At 39.3% G+C, this 21,488-nt stretch overlaps 4 protein-coding genes across 6 annotated transcripts in view; 2 read left to right on the top strand and 2 right to left on the bottom strand.

The window, feature by feature from the left end:
- The first annotated feature begins 73 nt into the window (after positions 1–73).
- Positions 74–855, top strand: Taf11 (TATA-box binding protein associated factor 11). Its single transcript, XM_002051183.4, has 3 exons — positions 74–349; positions 403–587; positions 646–855. Exons 1-3 carry the CDS (start codon positions 99–101, stop codon positions 780–782), a joined length of 573 nt encoding a protein of 190 aa, XP_002051219.1. The 5' UTR covers positions 74–98; the 3' UTR covers positions 783–855.
- zf30C (zinc finger protein 30C) lies at positions 819–4,166 on the bottom strand. Its single transcript, XM_002051184.4, has 5 exons — positions 4,024–4,166; positions 3,488–3,852; positions 3,236–3,422; positions 1,713–3,172; positions 819–1,311 (listed from the first exon to the last, which is right to left on the bottom strand). The coding sequence occupies exons 1-5, from the start codon at positions 4,025–4,027 to the stop codon at positions 877–879; spliced, it is 2,451 nt and encodes an 816-aa protein (XP_002051220.2). The 5' UTR covers positions 4,028–4,166; the 3' UTR covers positions 819–876.
- Positions 4,151–21,488, top strand: part of Nckx30C (solute carrier family 24 member Nckx30C) — a 63,076-nt gene continuing 45,738 nt past the window's right edge. Inside the window, exons 1-2 of one of the 2 annotated variants that reach the window (XM_032437781.2) lie at positions 4,151–4,270; positions 12,394–12,433. The gene's annotated coding sequence lies outside the window, so the exon portion shown is untranslated. The remainder of the gene's footprint in view (positions 4,271–12,393; positions 12,434–21,488) is intronic. The other variant, XM_032437782.2, reaches the window with a different exon arrangement.
- On the bottom strand, positions 4,769–12,399 carry LOC6628798 (lipase 3). Of its 2 annotated transcripts, none has more exons than XM_015172567.3 (5): positions 12,366–12,399; positions 9,260–9,727; positions 8,777–9,101; positions 5,511–6,239; positions 4,769–5,446 (listed from the first exon to the last, which is right to left on the bottom strand). In XM_015172567.3, exons 3-5 carry the CDS (start codon positions 9,005–9,007, stop codon positions 5,042–5,044), a joined length of 1,365 nt encoding a protein of 454 aa, XP_015028053.1. In that variant the 5' UTR covers positions 9,008–9,101; positions 9,260–9,727; positions 12,366–12,399; the 3' UTR covers positions 4,769–5,041. The 2 variants fall into 2 exon arrangements, with proteins under 2 accessions (XP_015028053.1, XP_002051221.2); XM_002051185.4 differs by lacking the exon at positions 12,366–12,399 and adding an exon at positions 11,254–11,508.

Raw genomic sequence — 21,488 nt, 5'->3', positions numbered from 1 at the left:
CACAATCATCTTAAGTAGTGTTGAACAATGCCTGTTTCGAGTCTACCGATAGATGGTGGTGGCTGTTCGATAATTTTAATCTGTTTACTTTTAGCGAAATGGATGAAATTCTGTTTCCCACGCAAAATTCACTAAGTGACAACGATGATGTGGATTTAAAGTTCTTTAACACAGCCACCGAAAGCCGGAAGGATAGTGAGACATCCGACACAGCAGACGGCAATGGCAATGACGCCGACAACAAGGATGGCAAAGCAGATGCCGATGCGGACGGCGACTCCGGCGAGCCCTCTCAAAAGAAACTAAAAACCAAAAAGGAACTCGAGGAGGAGGAACGAGAACGCATGCAGTAAGTGCTACATAAATCACGGCCGCAGTAGCATCTTAAGCGATTAATTTCAGAGTTCTGGTGTCCAACTTCACAGAAGAGCAGCTAGATCGGTATGAGATGTATCGCCGTTCCGCCTTTCCCAAAGCCGCGGTCAAGCGCCTGATGCAGACCATAACCGGCTGCTCGGTCTCCCAAAATGTGGTCATAGCAATGTCTGGCATAGCGAAGGTGTTTGTAGGCGAGGTCGTGGAGGAGGGTAAGCTAAGTGGCTATAGACCTTTGGAAAGCTTTAATTAAACCCCTCTGACTTGCAGCTCTGGACGTGATGGAGCAACAGGGCGAATCGGGCGCACTGCAGCCCAAGTTTATACGCGAGGCCGTGCGACGGCTGCGCAGCAAGGGACGCATGCCCATTGGTCGCTTTCAGCAGCCCTACTTTAGACTAAACTAAACAGTAGGATTAAGTTTGTAGTTCGTAAGTTAAAAATTTAGTCAATATACAAAAGCGTCTTTATTCGTTTAAAGTGTTACCGCTAGAACCTAAACTAATCCTGTGCTCGTGCCTCCGCCTGCATGGTCTGCAGCACAATATGTGGAACCAGATGCGAGGAGGCATAGTTGAGCGGCACTGTGGCCAGTGGCGCGCTGCCATCGGAAGGAAAGTTGAGCTCCTGCGCCATGGGCATATCCCGATCGATCACATCTTGGGCAATCAGCGTTTTTGTCTCCTCGTACTCCATGCCCGCCTCCGGCTTGGCGCCCATCAGCAGCTTGCCTCGCTGCACGCCCATATATTGCGTCGCCTTCGCATTTAGGGGCAACTGGCCGCAGGTGTCCGCATGCACCTTGCGATGTGCCTGCAGATTTGAGATGCAAGTGAAGCGCTTGCCGCAATTATTGCAAAGGAAACGTTTGATGCCCGTGTGCACGGTCATGTGCGTCAACAGACTCTCACGGTACGGATACTCCTTGGGACAGAGCTGTAAGAGAAGAGCAAATAAAGAAGCGTTAAAGTAATGTGGAAAGTGAGGAGCTTTTCTTGAGGGTAAGTGTACCTTATTTAACTATACCTAGCTCTGAGTTGCGGCTTACTAGCATTAAGCATTAAGACTTTGTATTTACCAGCAGGATAAAGCAAACGGTTTTACCATTAGAACTAGGCTAGATTCAACTTTAAAGCAGGCCTCAGCTTAAGACCAGAATTAACAGTTCGGGTAAGCTTTAACAGCAGACGGTAACATTTCTAGTTAAATTTAACAGCAGGCCGCAACGATAAGCTTTAGTACGAATAACAGAAGGCATAACAATTAACAGAAGGCTTTGGCTTTAACAGCTGTCTAGCGTGAACAGGACCCTTCTGCATTAACTAGAATTTACTCACATGGCACTTGTAAGGCTTGTAGTCCGTGTGGCGCGTCTTCAGATGCGACTTGTACTGCGCCTTCACCTTGAAGGTCTTGCCGCACTTGTCGCACTGGTAGGGCGTCTCAGACTGATGGAGCAGCATGTGCGTCTTCAATATGCCCGCCGTGGAAAGCCGCTTGCAGCAGACGCTGCACTCATAGAGCGGCACACGGCCGCACTCGGAGCGCACATGATCCGAGAGCGAGGTGCGTCCGGTGAACTTCTTGCCACACTTATCGCAGATCAGATTGCGCGGCAGATTACGTGGCTCCTTGCGGGCATGATAGTTCTTCTCGTGATTCTTGAGGCTATCATGCCCAGTCATATACTTGTCGCATTTCTCACAGTAGAGCAGCTCCTTGTGCTGCTGGTGCGCGTGCTGGGTGGCCAGTTCCTTGCTGGCGAAGAACAGATTGCAGTAGCAGGGGCACTTGTGGGTGAGACTGCCATCCTGGCCGTGCACCTTCATGTGGGTCTCCAGGCGCTTCTCCACCAAATAGATTTTGCTGCATATTTTGCACTTGAAGACCTCCTCGTCCAGCTTGGCATGCGCATCCGCATCCTTGAACAGCTCCTTGATGGCCTGCTCGTTGAGCTTGTGATCGTCGCGCAGATGCTTCTCGTATGGCTTGCGTATGTGATAGATTTTAACACAGTGCGGACACTGCCAGGTTCTTTCCATTTTGCTCAACATTTTCAGACGCTCCTTCAGCTCCTTTTTGGTTATTTTGGCCACGCGTCGTGGTCCTGTTGACGCCGTTGTCTCCTCCGGCATGGGCGAGGCTGTGGCATTGCGTTTGCGATATTTTCGCTTAACACTGGATTTGGTCAGCGGACGCAGCTGATCCGCATCCTCATCTTCCTCGGCGCTGTCTGGCTCGGTTTCGCGCAGCGCCAGCACATCCTCCTCCATGTGCTCGGCACCATTGTGCTTGGCCATGGGCACTGCAGCAATCTCATCCAGTATGCCCGTTGCATGCTCCACTTTGAGATTCTCAAAGGGCTTCAGGCTCTCGTCCGTGCTGAGCAGCACATCGAGCAGTTTGTCTTTCTCATTGCTATATATGTCCAGGCCGTTGCCCTCCATCTTGACAAAGGCACTCGCATCCTGGTACTCAAAGTCCGGATCTATGGCCTCCTCTTTGACCAGCGCCGGAGTTGGCAGCTTAAACTGCACCGCATCAGGCTCCTCATCGCTATTGTTGGGCTCAAAGTCAGGATATTCCTCGTCTGAATCACTCAGCTCCTGGCTGCTAATGAACTCCTGTTTCAGCTTGACGGGCGCCTGCACTTTCAGCCTGCTGGCCAGCGGCACATCATCCTCACTATCCTCCGAGGGCGGCGCAACCGGCGGACATTTCTTAGGCCTGCCGCGTTTACGCTTGACCACTTGCTGCTGGGCGAGCTCGGCGGATACTGTCTCTGCTGCAGCGGGCACTGCAAGAGAAATTGATTAGAATTGGCCAAAGCTTTGGGGAATTTAGCAGCTGGAGCACCCACAGCGATGGCGATTTGTGCGCGGCAACTGACGACCGCAGCTGTCGGGATGCTTGCGTTGGTGCTTGGCCAAGGTGGAGGGGCAGGAGAAGCGCATGGCGCAGCATTTACACTCCACGGGCAACGCGTTGGTGTGCTCGGAATGATGTTTCAGGCTGCTCTCACGATCCGCAAAGCATTTGCCGCAAATCTGCAAAGGGCACAGGTGGAACTTGAAATTGGCAACAGCTACACATCATCTGCTCAGCCACGCACCTCACACTTGAACGGCTTCTCGATGGCATCGAGGCACACATTGAACTTGCGATCCTGATGCGCCTCCTCGATGTGCGCATCGTGCTCCGCCTCGCTGCTGAATATAACATTGCCGCCCACGCACAGTCGGCAGATGTAGGCGCTGTGCGAGCTCTTCACATGCTCCTTCAGCTCCTCCTCGTGGCAATAGTGGATGTCGCAGTAGCGGCACTGGAAGCCGCCCGGCGGTTCGTGTTTCTTGACATGCTTGACGTAGCCGGCGAGCGAAATGAGCGCCTTGTTGCAGACGGGACAGTGAAGCTTCGGTACGCCGTCCGTGGTTATCTCCACTAGCATCTTTTGTCCCACACTTAACGATTGGGAAGCTGTAAAAGGCGGTTTACATTTTTGATGTTGGTTTACATTGCCAAAAATTGTGAATATTTAATTGTTGTATTTGCATGCAGCCCTGGTTTAGTACGCAAAACGAAGAAGGTGGGGGTTGCACAGCATCGCGGCTTAGACATAATTTATAATTGTTTTCCACCATTACCTACCCATTTTGGATATGGAATTTGTATTAAACAGCTACATGTGAACTAATCTTGTGCGAAAATCAATTCAAATGCAACCGAATTGCACGGATTTTTTGTTTGTGTTTTTGTAATTTTACGCACACCGTATTTGTTGTTGTGCAGCAGCACTGTGAAAAAATTTAACTACTTGCGTTATACACTCAGCGAATACATATTAGAGATGAGCGATATTCGGTTAACTGCTACTTTTCACTGGTACTATCTACAGGTAAGTCACTGTTGAGAAAATTCGTAAATATTTAGCAAAACTTATAATTATAAAAAAGAGGTGAAAAAATCTAAATGTGGTGAATAAACTGTTTTTATTTGCTTTAAATAACTGTTTATATTGAAAGCGAATGGTGTGTTCAGTATGAGAGCTGTTAGGCAGAAGGCAAACTGTTAACGGGCTAACTGTTAACTGCAGCTGCATTCTGTTAAGTGGGCAATCGATTCTGCTAATAATAACATTTGAGCTTCTGGCGGCTATTTAAAAAAATGTATATGTGTATGTCTACGTATATTCAAAAGTACTGAATTAACGTACTCTTTGTTGAGAGCTATATAATTTGCTAGCTAGGTAAATGTTAGATAGGCCCATATTGTGTTGACTGACTAATCTGTTGAATGAGGGAGTTTTCTGTCAACAACAGGAATTGCAGTTTATTGACTATCGATAGCACAAGCTATCAAAAAACTCCCCCTAATAATAACATTATTTTGGCGGTGTTTTTAAAAAACAATGATGTATCGTATATTTTATAGCGTACTAAGAACTATATTAATTTTACTAGAAGCATTTCACAAACCTTTTGCAACTTAAACAATAATATTACCATAAATATCACGCACATGCTCATATCTAACCATATTATTTACACGTATTTACATTCTGAGTACCCTTCTTTGATTTGGCTAAGCTTTTTTTTGTTTTGTTTTTTTTTTTTTTTTTTTTATACTTGGGACCGCTCACTTATATATATATATATATATATATCAGTTAGAAACTCATGCCCGTGTCGTGCTCGATGTCATAACTGTGCATTTTATCAATTATTCTATTATTTATCACTTCTTTGACATTGACAGACCACAGAAAGTCATAATGATTCCAGTCTTTGTAGGGCACCCTATAGAGATCTGCGCACGGAAGCAATGTGGCCAAATATTCAACATCCTCCACAGCGGACATATAGTCATTATCGCTGTAGTACATATTGACACAGCTATTGATATTTTGAACATTATATGACGGCGGCTCGGCCTGTCGATAGATAATCTCGTTCTTTTCCTTGCCATGGTCGTATTGTCGAAAATCTCCCGATGTGTATAGCTGTAGATAGTGTATAATTTGTGTGGTGGAAGCGCCAGCCGGATGGGTCTCACAAACGTCTGTCAATAGGGTCTGAAATAGGGTTTTCAGATAGTTAAAATTCTAGTTACCAGTTAGGATTGTTGCTTCTACTTACATGATTTAGATGTCTGGTGCCCCAGCCGCCAATAAAGTCCAGCAGTCCGGAGCACAAAAACTTCAGCATTGAGCCCACCGAGCAGACGTGCTCACACATTATCTTCTGTATGCTAGTAATGGGCAACAATTCCATGTTGCCCAATACCCAGCTTAGGAACGAGGGTGAGCCCAAAAATATGCCGCCCAGCTTGGACAGAATGAACGAATGATTGCGCATGTACGCAATCGGCGCCAGCAAATGCACTGAGCGCACCTTATCATTGTACCAAGGCAGCGAGGACATCAGCACAAAGTATGTGGTCGTGCCCTGCGAATGTGCCACAAAGTGCAGCGATGTGCTGTTGCTCACGTCCAGGGCATAGTCCAGCATGGCAGCCAGATCATAGACGCCAATCTCATGCCAGCTGAACTTCCAGAAATCCGATGTATCCGGATGTATGTGCTTATGCTGTCGCGAGTACGTATTGCCGCGCGCATTGCCCAGCCACACATCGTATCCGGCATCGGCGAACATGTAGGCCAGCGATGTCTCCGGCCCATTGATGATCCAATCATCCGAGGCGCACAAAATGCCATGCTGCAAAAATACCACAGGCTTCTGCTGTGTCTCATTGAGCTGCTGCCTCTTGGGGGAGGTGGGTATCCGATAAATAGTGAGAATATAGTCATCAGGCGTGTGTACGGTGTGCTCCTCCACGGGATAGTTGTGATTCGTTATGAGAGTGGCCTGTAAAAAAAAACAAGTATGATTATTAAGAAGCGTTTTGGAATCTAACTAATTGACTTTAATTTAATTATGTTTAATATGTATGTAGAAATGTGTATAGCACTTGCTTCCAAAGGCACAACAGACACAATTTATATCTATTTTATATATATTATATTTATTTTTATATTAGTAATTAACATATTCAATCATTTGGCACTATCTACAAGACTTAATGCATGACCCACATATGAAACGTTCCCAAGCTTTTTATTTTCCTAGTCAGACTAAAACTAATTAATGATCACACCACTTTTTTTTTGTGTGTTTATTAATAATTTTATAGCAAGCTAATGGCTCATCCTAGCAATACGCGATGTTTGGAAAATTAAATCGGTATCAAAGTTCGCTTGTTATTTTTTTAGCTGCCAAAAGACATTCGCCAGGTGGGCGTTGTGATTAGATGGTCTTAAGTCGCTTTATCAAAATCAAGAAAAACAAGAAAATAAATGTTTGTTATTGTTGTAAGCGTGCTCTCTCTCTCTCTCTCTCTCGCACGCTCTTTACCGCTCTCTCGCGCGCTTTTGTGCTTCGTTAATATGACAACAAAGGCGTGCACGCAAAAGCTTAACGAAACTTTTCGTTCAGTTGCGAACGCATCAGCCACCAGCAGCGACAACAACAACGACGCATGGCAAAGTCCAAGCACAAGAAGCGCGTCATCAAACTTTGCCAGCGGCAGCGCGTCGTGTGCCATTCATTAGTGTTAGGGGCGTGGCAAAAGTTTTGCCAGCAAAGCTTTGTCACGATCATGGGGGAGGTGGCGGAAGCGAGGTTATGTTTGTACTTCAACTCTCTTATCAGCCAGAGCACAACTATTGAGCACAATCAGCTGATGTGCGTAGCTGTTTTTGTTGTTGATCGGGTGATCGCAGCTGCTTTATAAACGAATACGTAGCGCACATAAATAAGCGCACATACGAAACTATGTACACTTAGCGAAATAAATCGAGAGTATACTAGACCAGCTTTATGAACGACATTTCTATTGGAAAAATGTCTAAATAAGCACAGTAATTTTTTAATCCATCTTTTTTTCTGACTCATAACAAACAATAAAATATTTAAATGCAGATTTGTTTATAGGGTTTTTTTTTAAAGTGTATTCACTTAATTTTGCATTTCGGCACTTGGCTTCAACATAAACTTTTCATGTGTAGATTATATAATCATGTTCCGCTGATACCTTAACTAATCAGGCAAGTGTACGGAAGAGGGGCTAAATAAATACGACAAAATGCCTAATATACATATATGCATCCATAAGTGGGGTAATTATGCGTTGTTATTGTTTTGCTTTGACACGCGCTAGTTTCCATGTGAATTGGAACAACCATCCAAAAATGTTATCAGTCATACATAATTTTGGAGGGGGCCAAAACTGACTGATATAGCTGGATAGAGTGTGACATAAATTATTCTATTATCGCCCGATCAAAGTTAAAAGTTTGCCAAGTTTTTCCAGTTATCGCTCAGGATATTAATGCTTATCTAACGGCAACTATAATTACTCATCATTTAATGAGCTAGGCTCATTATCTTTAGCTCATTAGAGCATTTTAAAAATATATAGTATATATGTTTATAGATTATAATCGGTAGTCACAATCATTCAATGCACTTGAACAATATTTAATAGTCATTCGGTGTATTTTTTTTCTTCTTTCTTTCTTTTTATTGAGCCTGTTCATATGTGTCAGTTTATATTTGCCATATAATTATATTTTTACTTTTTCTGGAAGTAACGCAATTTTTTTTTTTTTTTATTAATCCCAAACCAAAGTCCAAAATTATTGCGAGTGAGTGTCGAATATCTTATCGTACAAACGAAATTTGTTTTATTGATTCCCAACTGTCTGACACATGTTGAGCTCTATGATAAGGTCTAGATCCTATTCAAAAATCGAATGTTACTGAATTGGGGTTCGTAAAATGAAGATTGATCAAAAAATAGTGTTGAGATTTTATCTATTAAGTAGAAAAAAGACACGTAGTTGTGGTGCTCGCAGTTAATAGATAATATTATTTACCAGATAAGCTATTTTAATCGCATTCTTAGATTTTCTTGAAGAGATACATATACCAACAATATTTATTTAATTTAATTTCCTATTATAAAGACGTATTTTCGACCAGAGAAGTTTTATAATAACAGCTAACAACTGAAATTGTTTCAGTTTTAAAGGAGTTTTAAAGAGCTTTACTACTTTTACGCCTAAATAATAATTTACGTAACGATTCGCAACTGGTTTAAGCACTGAGTAGGCTAAGTTAAGTGCTTCAACTTGTAGGGCATATTTAATAAATGTAACTAAATTTATGACTCCCGGCCCGGGGCAAGTATGTTTGTCTAAAAACAATGGGATAAATATAAAATATCAAGTATACGCACGGCTGGCCACTTTCAACTCTTTCAATAAAAACATTACCCAATAGCCGATTGGCAAATACTTGTTGTCTTGGTAATCGTTGGCCAACTAACTAACTTACTAACTTACCGTTACTTTGAGGCCATCCACCGGATCGATTTGCCCGCTCATGAGCTGCAACAGCAGCAGCGCCAATACCAACATATGAAACATTTTGTTGTTGTAATTGCTGCTGTTGTTGCTGACACGTCTTATTGTTGCTGTTGTTGTTTGTCTTGTTGTTGCCGTTGCTGTTGCTGTTGTTGTTGGCTGTTGCATTTTTATGCGCATAATGTAATGGCAACTCTTGATATTTCGCATCCAAGACTGACCCACTTGCCGAATATGTTGCTAAGCCCCGTTGTGGCCAACTGCCACGCGGCCAACTGCTCGACCCGTTACTCGTGGCAATAAACTATACGAAAAATAAAAACAAACCAAAAAAATTAAATAATATTAAATCAAATAAAATATATGAAAATTTAGGTATAAAATTTATAATTAAAATTGAAACTTGTTTTTATTTATTTATTTTTTTTTCATAATTAAGTTGATTGCTACTTTTTCACTTACACTTTTTGTTTCGAAGTTGTTGCTGATAAGATTTCTCTTGTAATAACTGCTGTGCCTCAATTGCAGGGTATATGTATGTGCTTAATCAGCAATGCGTTGATGCTTCAAGACTTCAAGCGATCTTCTTAGCATATATATATTAAATATACTCTGTATATATATATATATGTATATATGCTACTATTGATTTGCTTTGTTATTAACAATAATTGCGCTCAATTGTATACATATGCCTTGGCTTGATTTTTTTTCTCGAGGATTTCGCGATTTGCCTATTTTATTGTAATTCTAATTATTTTATTGCCCAAGGGCACTGTGTGTATCTGTGTGTGTGTGTGTGTGTGTGTGTGTGTGTGCTGGTGATTAACTTCAGGAAATTTGTACTTTTACGAAAATACTGAGCTCGGCAACTGATTAGAATTTTCGTGACGTCAATGTCAGCTCGCTTTTCTTGTATCGCAGGAAAACCTACAAATATATATATATATATTATTAAATATATATGTACACATTTTAATGCAAATTATATTCAATCAGCATGAAGATTTGTACAAGGATATATAAATCTTAGATAATGTTAAATATTCAAAAATATATATGTGTTTATTTAGTATAATCTTTGAAATGTATTTAAAACTTTCAATAAGTTAATTTAAATTAGTTGCACAAAGGAAAATAGTGCTTCTTTCCTTGTGACCAGCTCACATTTTTTTGTTGCAACATTTTACTTTGATTAAAATTTGGTTAAAAGTATTATCATTTAAAAAAAAAATATAATTCATTGAGTTCTGACGTAAAAGCAAAAGCATAAATATACATGTTAAAAGCTTAATCATCACAAATATAAGAATAAAGTTTTGGCGCTTCGTTCTAGAAATGCATTCTCAAATATAATTGATTATTATTAAAGCATAGAAAAAAGTGTTTACGAATAGTGTCTGTGGGTGCAGTTTATATATAGGGTTTATTGAATGGGTCAATTAGCTCTAAATCTAGTAAAAAACAAACTAATTAGCAATCAATCAATGCCCACTAGCTAATATATATTCTACACACATATATATATGCATATATATATATATAGGGAATATTTTGGGAAGATGCAATTCTTTTCGATCTTGTATATATGTATATATATAATGTCCACTATGGCGCAGATTCATTGAGTCATAGCATTCATTAAGGAGAGCAAAGTTTATTAATCTTAATTATTGACGTGTGCTACGTTAAGTATACGCCAGGTTTGCCATTGAACCCTTTACTTAATTTTGTACAAGTATAATTGATTTTAAGTGGAAAAAATTACATAAACTCCCAGAGAATACAATACAAATTTTTTTTTAAATTGAAACATAAATTTAAATAATAAAGAAACCTGTAACTTAAAAAGGTTGAAATACATATATGTCATAATTTTGTACCAAAGATTTATTTTAATAGGTTTTTGACGGAGACAAATTAAAAAATTGTTATTTTGGCTTTGACAGCTATTTAGTTTTTTTTTTTTATAGATTTCTGTAACAACTTTATTGAAAACAACTTTGTTTTTTTGCATTTAGACAAAAATCTCTTTGAACCATGCGCAGATTTCACTTTGCGGCGATCGTGATGAAGTAATTCGAACTTGCGCCGTGATTATGGAAAGTTTACTAAGGAGTTAGAGTTTGCTTAAGAAAGAGCTGATCACCGGCATAATAATATATCATCTAATTTGGAACTCAATTAGTTAATTTTTTGTTTTAGTGTATTAATTGCCAAATTATGATCTTTTCAATGCATAATATATGCCAAATGAGGTAAGCTTTTATTAAGAGGCGCTGATCAATCGAACGCTCAATCAAACGATTGATTTACAGTTAATACACATGTGTGTATGTATGTTTGTGTGTATGCATGTCTTGAGCGATTGGCACTGGCTCGCACAGACATATCCATTTGTGTTGTGTTGCTTTAGCCATATGCGATAAGTTGAATGAAATCTGTTTGGCACTCACTTAAAATTCAAAATCAAAACAATTTTCCACGACAGAAAATTGTTGTTGCTTATGCATAGAAATGTGTTTTTTTTTTTTCTTCTGTTTCTTTCTTAAATTTGTAGTTTTTCAATTTATTTATAGATTGTTGCCGTTTGCCGCGTGTTGTCAGCGCGTCAATTTCCAAACTAAAACTAGCTTAGAGCCGCGGCCAGTTTGTCTGCCCAGAGCGCAAAAGCTGGGCGGTCTGGTCAAAAAGCTTCTGGCAATCGTATTGCCGGCGATCGTCTGTGAGCGCAAAAGCTTTCGCTCGCATTGCGGAAGCGGCGACGTCGCATGTAAACGGCAACAGCTGTTGTTGTTGTCTCTGTAGTTGTTATTAGTATATATACTCTTGCTGCGGCTGTTGCTTCTTTTGCAATTTCTAGAATGTTGTTTGTAAACAATGCGATTTGCCGCATAGCTGCACGCGGCGTAGCGAATAGTTGCCCAAAAAAAAAAAAAAAAGACAGCGCTTGCGGGTCAAGTTCAACGCGAACCGGTTCTCCCCCTCTCTCTCTCTCTCTGTCTCTCTCTCTCTACTTCTCTTCTTTTTCGTCGCCCACTCGTTTTGCATGCTCGGTTCAAAGCTCGATATCGAAATTTTGACGTTTGTAATAAAAGCGCTTCGCGAATCTCAAGGTCATTTGCGTAATTTATGCGTTTTGCTTTTGGGTATACAATTGCCTTCAAATGTCGTTAAAATAATGAGCAGCAAAGTGTTGCGACTTAAATGGAGACATTATTGTTGGTTAGAGACAACAAACAATTCATGCGAGGCTCAATTTATGCATGAATAGGCTGCGTTTAATATTTGATATACCCTGTCAAATATTTATCGCTACCGACCGGAAGATACTTGGACGATTGCTTAGAAAATCCTTGACATTGTTTAATTACTTGCGTAGCATTAAAAAAAATTCCGTAGTTTCAGTAAAATCGAAACAAGTATAAGATACATTTTTTATTTTTTTTTTTGGCCAAGTCCATACAAAAATCGATATTCCCCAAGGTCACAGTAAATAGAGTAGCTGTCACCCAAAACCATAAAATCAAATAAGTATAAACTATATATTACTAGAGTATTAACATACCAATGTGTCCCTGTATCCTTTTGCCCAGGTCTGCATGAAGCTCGAAGAAAAGGTGATGTACTTTTCGGGTAAGTTATATACGTTATATATACAATATATCATTAAGAAATATTATTAACCTAAGCTAATCTAATGTTAATAACTATGTCAAAAGCTATTTCTTATATAATTCAAGGCTCTTTTACTACCCGAAAAGCTATTTTTAAATGAATAAAAAGATTTACTCAAGACATGCATTATTCAAATTCCCAACTCTGATCCCAACTCTCTTATGCATATTTCTGTTCCTGCAAATCGCTTTTACTCGATCTGTTTAGGAAATCCTTTCGACATGCACTGTCACAACAAATCCATTTATTTGGTTCATGAGCTCCATGGAGCACTCTCTAATTTTGTAAATCGCTTTACTGCATTCAACCATAAAATGTAAATAAACTACTTTAAAAGCATCAACAAGAAGTGCGAAGTCGACAATGCTCGCCCTGTGCATACCCTCTAGTTTTAAATGAATGAATGTATTTAAACACTATGCTTTAGAAAAGCGCACTTTCTTTTGGGCTTTTAATAAGTATAACTAAAAATGTGATACAATAATAATTATATAGATAGTGTATATATAAATCTACAGCTTAAAATTGTTTATGTTGTGGCTAATTCTTTATTTATTGATTTATATTTAGCTTTAGGCTTAAACAAATTAATTTTGTAGGGCTTTTGCAATACTTAAAAAGTTATGTTTCGATATTTAAGTGTTGTGAAGTTATGTTTAAAGCAAATAAGTGTGCACTAGACGTGTGAGTCCGACTAGGCAAATGAAAGAGTCTTGATTAGTATATACTATGCTGGAAGCTCAAATTATCTTATACTCAATATATTACAATTGACAAATATACCCGCTCTGAGCTGGCGTGCTCTAGGGTACTCTAAAAATGAGCCTGCAATGCGCCGCACTTTGTGTTAGTCACGCAAAAATTTGTTGCTCGTTGCGCCGTTGCACTTGATTGTGTTTATTTATTATGCAAATTTGCATTAATTTTTTGTTGCAACACGTGGCACAACATGCAGCAACAACAGCAGCAACAGCAGCAGCAACAGCAGCAGCAGCAATGACAGCAACAGTTGCTTCATTTGGACCTTTAAATTGCTTTTATGAAAAATGCATGCGCCTGGGAAATTGTGATCCTGCGCCAGCTGAGCTTAGTGCAAGGACATTTTATGCAAGTTTTGTGCTTAAAAATAGACGCGTTGATAGACAATTAAAAATGTGGCTTATAAAGCTATCAATAGTTTGGCTTGGGGCACAAGGGGGCGGACAGCTTGGGGCCATACTAAAAAAAATTGGTTCGTCTTAAAAGCAAAAGTGCGCCGCCCCCCAGCTCGTTGCCCCGTCCAAGTCCAAGTCCAAGCACTTTGTGCAAATTGTGAACGCTGTGCGTCCTTCTACGCATACGACAACAACAACACCAACAACAACAGTGGCATGAGCAGCAGCAGCAGCAGCAGCAACAACCTCGACAACAACAATGTGGCAACAAAGGCTTCAGGTTATTGCATGCATTTTAATTAGTAGACAAGCCAAGTGGGTTGCCACTGTGTTGCACTGCGCCACTGTGGCATCCACATATGCATGCCACGCATCCAAAGAATAAGATGAAAGACCAACACGTGGGCTGTACGATACGTACACAGTTTGAACCAGCGATTTTATCTTCGAGTTCAAGAGAAGGTTAAAGAAGTAAAAACACTGAAAAGGCTTAATTGTATTAAATTACAAGTAAGGAACTACAATTTTTATTTAGAATACATTATTTTAGAGGAATTTTAAATTTTATTTTGAATAATATATTAGTATTTCTCATTCTTTACCTTTAACCTCTAGTCTTGAGTCCCTCATCTTTATTTTTATATTTTCAATAGTTTGAGTTCTGTTGCGGCTCATCAGCTATGCGAAAGGTAAAAATTGTGCATGAAAAATAGCTGAAAAACGCAAATCATTTGAATGATGAGAAACGATGCGTGTGGAACTAGAACTAGACAATGACATATGAACTGTAGAGAAACCCGAAAACGTGTCCAATTCGTATAACAAACAAACTGTCCAAATTGGCAGGGAGAGTGAAAGAGTGAAAGAGAGAGGGAATGGGAGAGTGGGAGCTAGTCCTTTTTAGCACAATTCAAGTCCTTTTCAATCTATCATTCTGCCCTCGCGGTTAGCAATAGACCCCCCGACCGCGTCTCTGATGCCCAGCAGGCGCTCATTCGACCCATTGCCGCCACGTTCTGCGCTAGTTTCTTGTATTTATTTTTAAATTGTTTCGCACACACATAAATAAACACACACAAACTCACACACATACATACTCAAACACACAGCAGCAGCAGCAGCAGCTAACATCCTCCATAGAATACGATGGGATATTTAGAAAAAATTTCCTTAAATAATCAAGATTTGCAATGTGACTTAACAGAATCGTTTACATGTCGCTCAGCTGTTAAGTTAACAGCTGTGAAGCAACATGCTTTTAAATTAATAATTAAAATTAACTTACCACTCTTATTTTTAATTCAAAAATTGGTTTGCTTAATGCTACAAAATTTTAATATTGTCCATGGTACATGACGACAACGCGGCGTATGCGCCATGTGACTTGAGCTTGTGTGCGCCATTGTGTGTGTGCATGTGTGTGCGTGTGCATTGTGTGTATTGGTGTGGTATACAAAAAATCTCTGTAACGCGCATCTGTCAAGCAACCAAACGCCCCACGCATGTCCCTGTGTGTCTGACTCTGTGTGCGTGCCTGTGTGTTTGTATGTGTGTGTGTGTGTTTGTGTGTGTTTGTGTGTATGTAAATGTCCTTGAGTGCTTGACGGATGACATTCATAAACGTCACTTCAATTACCTCCACGCGCCAGCGCCGCCGCCGCCGACGATGTCGCCGCAAAAATTCTGAAAAGTCAGCTAAAGTTGAAGAATTTTCCGGTTTGTTTTTGTATTTATTTATTTTTTTTTTATTTCGGTTACAGTTTTTTGTTTTTGTTTGTACTTTATCTGTTCATGCTTTTATATTTTATTTTATTCCATGCCTGCAACGTAAACTATTGAAGCATTTGAGCTGACAAATGATGTGTACCGAATTCAGGAGCTGAAAAATGTTAAACGAACTGAAGCTCGGAGAATAGATCAAATGTTGGTCGACAACCAACGAAATGTTCTGTACAAGCAAGTTAGTCGTTAGTGCCAGACTAGCAGATACCCTATTCACAGTTTCAAAATTCTGCTGTGTTTCGTGTTTCATAATATGAAAAATGTGCCTTTGTTATTATCTTTTGCATTTCTTGTCATTTCATTGGGTATTATATTCAAATGAATATGACACCATTTTGTTTGTATCCTACAAAAATATTGGGTAGTAAAAGTATTTAAAATGTGTACTATTATAGTTTTGTTTTAAGGCTTCAAATTCATTTTTACTTACTTACTCCTAAATTCTGAAAAATATTGTCAATAATAATATCGTTCTTAAAGATGCTAGTATAACTATGGTTTTATACCTTGAGTATCTAGCTCTTATTGTCTCTAAGTTGTATATATTTAGGTAGTTTATTTTCCTGATCATAAATGTATATGTAGAGTCGTTAGTGCTCTCTTTTTCCTTGTATATCGATTTCATTTTGTTTAAATACTATTAACCATTTTCTGTCTTTCTATTGGGGGAAACAGATTTTTGTAGCATACTTTTTGGAGCAGAATATAATTACCAAGCCTTAAGTTATTTCGAGTGTTTGATAGTAATAATATTGTATTATATATATTTATTAGTTGAAAACTGTATAAACTCTGTAATCTAAATGTTTTTCTTTTTACTGTTCCCACCATTTTCCGTTTGTGTAAGAATTTAAATGTAAACCTGATGCCTCGTGTCCCTAACAATTTATGCAGATCTTTATACATGTGTTAGCAGATGATCACAAAGGAATTTTTCTCAATTACGTGATACAATTTCCTGCTACTTTTAAAAATGTAAATTACAATTGCCAACTGCCTGAACATATCGGGTTTTGAAACAAAACCTTCTTCAAACTTTAATTCAATGTAAAAAGCAGCAAATTTGTATTGCATGCAAATTTTTCACATAGTTTTCATAATTTTCTTTTCGGCTTTTATTTTTATTTATATTTATATATATATATTTATTATGGGTATTTTCCACAAATTAAGCGCATTGATTTTCACTCGACATCGTGTAATGGCGACTGGCCTGTGAACACACAAATTGTATGCACGCGTGTGTGTGTGTGTGTGTGTGTGAGAGGGTGGGGGGATGGGTGGTTGGTTGGTCATGTGTTGGAGGTTTTCTCATGCTTTCCTCACTTACACTTGTCCTTACAAATTTGTCCTTTTTCTCAAATGTGAAAAGACGCATAATGTCCTTTTACTTGCTTCTCTTCTCTGCTCCTGCTTGGTCTTCTTCTTATTTTGCTGCTGCTGCTGCTGTTCTCGTTGCTTTTTCCTGTCCTTTCATTTTATTTTTATTTTTGTTTCTCTTTTGTTGTTGTTGCTGCTGTTGTCGACATTTCGCCTCGGCGTCTGTCACGTTGAACGCCCACCGCCCACCGCCCACATTTGCTACTTGTAAATTATTTGCATTAGTAGCCACTTGTGCTTTTGTGTGTATGTGTGCGTGCGTGTGTGTCCTTTTCTATGTGTGTGCGCTTATGTGTGTGTGTGTCTGTGTGTGAGTGTGCGTTTAGTTTCGCTTGGTCTGCCCGCAGTCAAAGCTGGCAAAACCTGCCCAAGTTTCTGCCAGCAGAGAACCCAATTCTCTCTCCACCCCCCCCCTTAAACCCACCTCGTCACTCTCTGCTCAACTCCTCTCACTTGCCGCATTTGCCCACAGTTTAGCAGCCCGTAGATTTCTCTTGCTCTGCTGCGTGTTTGTTTATATATGTATGCACATTGAAATTTCCATTTTTTTTTGTTGCTACTCGTGGCTGCCCTTGCTACGCTTTTTATACCCTGTAAACAGCGTAGGCATGCAAAAGGAATGCATGACTTCGTACATAGATTGGCAATAGTTGCAAGAAGAGTCTTTGTAATACAGGGTATATTACTTGAGTATAGCTAGATTCCTGTTAAATAGCAAATCCTCTTGCTACTTGGGTTTACTTAAACTAAACATAATAATTGAAATTACAAATAATTAAAGTTTTAATAAAAATTGAATTCATCAATTATTGATGACTTTTGCTAAATATTTAAGCGATAGTTAATCGTAGTGGTTCAAGGTTCAAACCCGAAATACTCAGCATATTGGCAAATACACACATATTTTCTGGTACCACAAAATAAAATGAAACGCAAGAAACGAAGCTTGAAGCGAACCAGCAAAAAAATAGTCGCTGTATCAAATTTTAAAAGTTACTCGATATATTTTTCCTATTACTTTCTACTCTGAAAACAGTCAAAATTAGCTAGAAAATAGCTGTATTGGTATTCTTCAAGATACACAGTTTGTTAGGGTATCTGTTAGCCAAAAAGGCTTCCGCATACTTTTCGTTGTTGTTGTTTTTTTTTTGCCCGGTTTGAGCCTGCACTTAAATTAACTGATTGCAACATTCTATACAGCTTTTTATGCCTTGTTGCGTTTGTGTTTGTGTTTTTAGCCTTTTGCTTTTTGTATTTCGCAGCGCTCGCTGTCCCATGGGAGTTACAATTCGAGTGGCTAGTAAATGCGGTTACTACTCTACAACTCATTTGTGTCCCTCAGCCAGCTGGCCCGTCTTCCCTCCACAGGGAAAGTTTTTCCCCTTGTGCAGCGCACTACGCGGCGAATGCGCAATGTATGCGTACTTTTTTATTGTGGGCAAATACGTATATTAAGCCAAAAATGCATTAAACATGGCAACAGGGCCCAGACAGTGGCTAATTGTGAGACCGAGAAGGGGTTGGCAAGGGGGCGCGAGGCGGAAGGGAGAGAAGGAGTGTCTCGCTGCTGTATAATTTTCTGGAATTGTTTGCTCAAAGGCAAGGATTTAAGTATGTGGCTCAAGTGTCTGGTAATTATGGGGATGTATGCGCACACTAACCAAAACACACACACACACACACACGCACACGGACACAGACACGCATGTCTGTTTAGCCGGGCATGTTTTGTGTCATGTTATAAAGTTGATAAGCTGTGTGTGGTTAACTGTGCTGATAAACTGTCCTTTCTGGCAAGAGAAAGGGGACAAGAGAACTGTGAGGGCTTGAGTATGTATTTACCAGCCAAAAGATATGCAAATTGAAATGATCCGGCGGAGTATTTGGCCAAAACCAGAACGAGAGAAAAAGAATGGAAATAAAAGCAAGTGCTAAGCCTTGATGATTTTTTCAAAGGATTAGTGCTAGCTAATAAGAGAAATCAAATTACTTTTCTGTAAATTATGCACAGACGATTCAAGATAAAGGGATAACATAATTTTAAGCATAGTTTAATGGATTATTTCTAGATAATAATAATAAGGGTATTCTATATATATATTATATGATAAAAGGAAAAGATACATTTTGTTTACCATCCGATCGGTTTGAGGGATATTTCATTTTCATTCATTCGAGGGATATTTCATAGTTTTGTATGAAAGTTGTTTGTTTACCGTCCGATCAGTTTCAAAATCATTTTAAAAACTTTTTAAAAACATTTATTTTATAGGTGCTACGGGCAAGGCCGGGCTATATCCGCTAGTATAATCATATATTGAAAAAAGTACATTTCTTCAGCTCCTCAACATATTGATAAAATAAGCAGATACGTTAGGTTTATAAGATAAGCTAACGACGTGCTGTGGTATGCAGGTGATATAAGCCAAACATTATAGAAGTCGGTTTGTTCAAAGTAGGTAGAATTATATTGTATACTCAATGTAGAGCTAAAGTGAGCTTGCAAAGCAAAGGAATATTTTGCTGGTTGGATTTGTGGTTTCTCGTCTTTTACGTAGATGAGCCAAAGTTTCGGGTTAAACATTAGTTGGGTTTTCCTGAATCGAACCGAATCGCCTTAAAGCTGACATAAATTTACATGCTGAGTCTATAAATTAAAAGTCGCTGGTTTAACTTTGGTTTCGTTTCGTGAATCAGGTTTCCCACAACCATTAATAAGAGTTTTAATTTTTAAACTTTTATTAAGTGCGGCAAAATTTAATTTTTATTATTTCGTGCTTCGTTTTGATTTCCATGGAATTTTCAGAGTTTCTCTTTTGCCTTAAGCTTTTGAATTATAAATGTAAAACCCATAAATTTAGCCTCACTAGATTAAATAAGATTTCAATGCTATTTCAATAATAGATATCTAAATAAAGGAAGTGTACCTGGGTAATCTGATGGCAATTAGTAAAGTAATAGGATCTTTTTGCTGGGAGCATAAAAATCAATTTGCATAAAGATAACAAATTGTGGCTTAATGGGCAGGCCTATTTTGTAGATCTAAAAATAAGATTGTGGGGTTTTTTCTCACTGTGCGCTGCCTATTTTAGCCAAAATAGGAAGTTCAACCATCCGAAGCCCCTTCGCAGTGGCCCTGTTGCCCCGCAATCTCCGCAAAGTTCCGCACTCCCCGTCCGCCGTGATTTATCAAAGTTCATTGAAATTGTGCGCCGCCTCGAGTCGAAAAGTATTTGTCCTTGGGCGGTTAGGTTTGCTCTTGTGGGCTGGCGATTCGAGGGGTGGTGGGTGTGCCATTGTCCTTGCCACTGACGACGTCATTCATTAAAATGTGTACGCAGCTCGTAAGTTTGGCGCATTAAACAGCATTGAGCTGTCAGCCGTATTACAATCCAAACAAACTGCCATTAAAGCCAGTCACACGGTCAGAGTGCAAAACTTTCTCCAGCTCGACGGCTCCTGCTCCTCGCTCTCGCCCTGCCGCTCGTTCTCGCCTTCGCACAGCACATTTTACTGATTTATGATATGAGCGTTCGCTTCAAGCTAATTCCAAATCCCGCATCCTTCAGCAAATGAAAAGTCAATACGCCACATTTGATTAATAATCATATTATATGCTTTATTAAGCATCCAGACAAAACAGAAGCTGCCGCCCTGCAACAGCTCAATGTGTTGCAAGTCAGGACCGGGGGTGTTGGGGGGGCAGCAGAGACTGAAGTTTGTATACCCTCTACTAATGATTCTAGGGCATGTGCCAAAATTAATTTAGATTAATTTGTTTCTTTGCCGGGCATATATCGTAAATTTAATGATCTATTACATTAGTCCAAACGGAGATTTATAAATGAATAAAAATATTGAGCTCTTAACTACGTAAATAAATGTTTGTAATGGAGTTGCAAGAAAATAAAGCACCTCATTTCGTTTTAAGAATGATTAGTATAGAAATTTGATAGGAAACAAGGGTTCCAGTTTCAGGCTCCATTTTCGAATGAAGGAATGCCTTTTCAGCCGATTAAGGCTAAAACACATTGCGAATTTTAGCGAGTTTGTATCTTGATTCAACGTAGTTAAACAAAATACTGCATTTATTACTAAAATGTTATTCTAATATAGTATATCATTTGCAAAATACACAAAGGAAATAAATATTACAAATTTCTATGCTGAATTCACTCCCCTTAAGACAACATCATCCAACAATTTGCAGCTAGTTAGATGATTATAAATTATGTCTTTCCATATTATAATACCATATTTCTGCAAGCAAATTGGCTTTTCAGTAGTTTATTAAATAGAATTTTGCAGACAAGTAGCTTTTGTTTGAATTTTTCGCACAGTTCTGGGCTGCAGGGCATCTGGTGGATAGGTTCTTCCACTTGTCTATAGTTTGTCTATTGCGTTTCGTGTTTATTTTTGTTCTTGTATCGTATATCCATTGTTATGTAACTCTTTTGTTTGGCCACAGTTGACTTGAGCCATTTGTTTGGCTGGCAGCAGCTTTTGTAAAAATATCTTTATCATCTGACAAGTGCAGACAGGGCTGTGTCCTGGCCAGAGATGGGGCTACAGCTACCCCATCCATATCCTATGCCCGTCTAGAGGCCTGCCCACAAATTATAATTACAAATGATATATTTTGGCGTTTTTATTATAAGACTGTGCATAAAATAAATGATCTAAATGCCTATTAGAGC

Source organism: Drosophila virilis, chromosome 4 (assembly GCF_030788295.1).
Source record: "Drosophila virilis strain 15010-1051.87 chromosome 4, Dvir_AGI_RSII-ME, whole genome shotgun sequence".
Taxonomy (NCBI): domain Eukaryota; kingdom Metazoa; phylum Arthropoda; class Insecta; order Diptera; family Drosophilidae; genus Drosophila; species Drosophila virilis.
The sequence above is the reverse complement of the archived record's forward strand: the minus strand, read 5'-3'. Positions and strand labels throughout refer to the sequence as shown.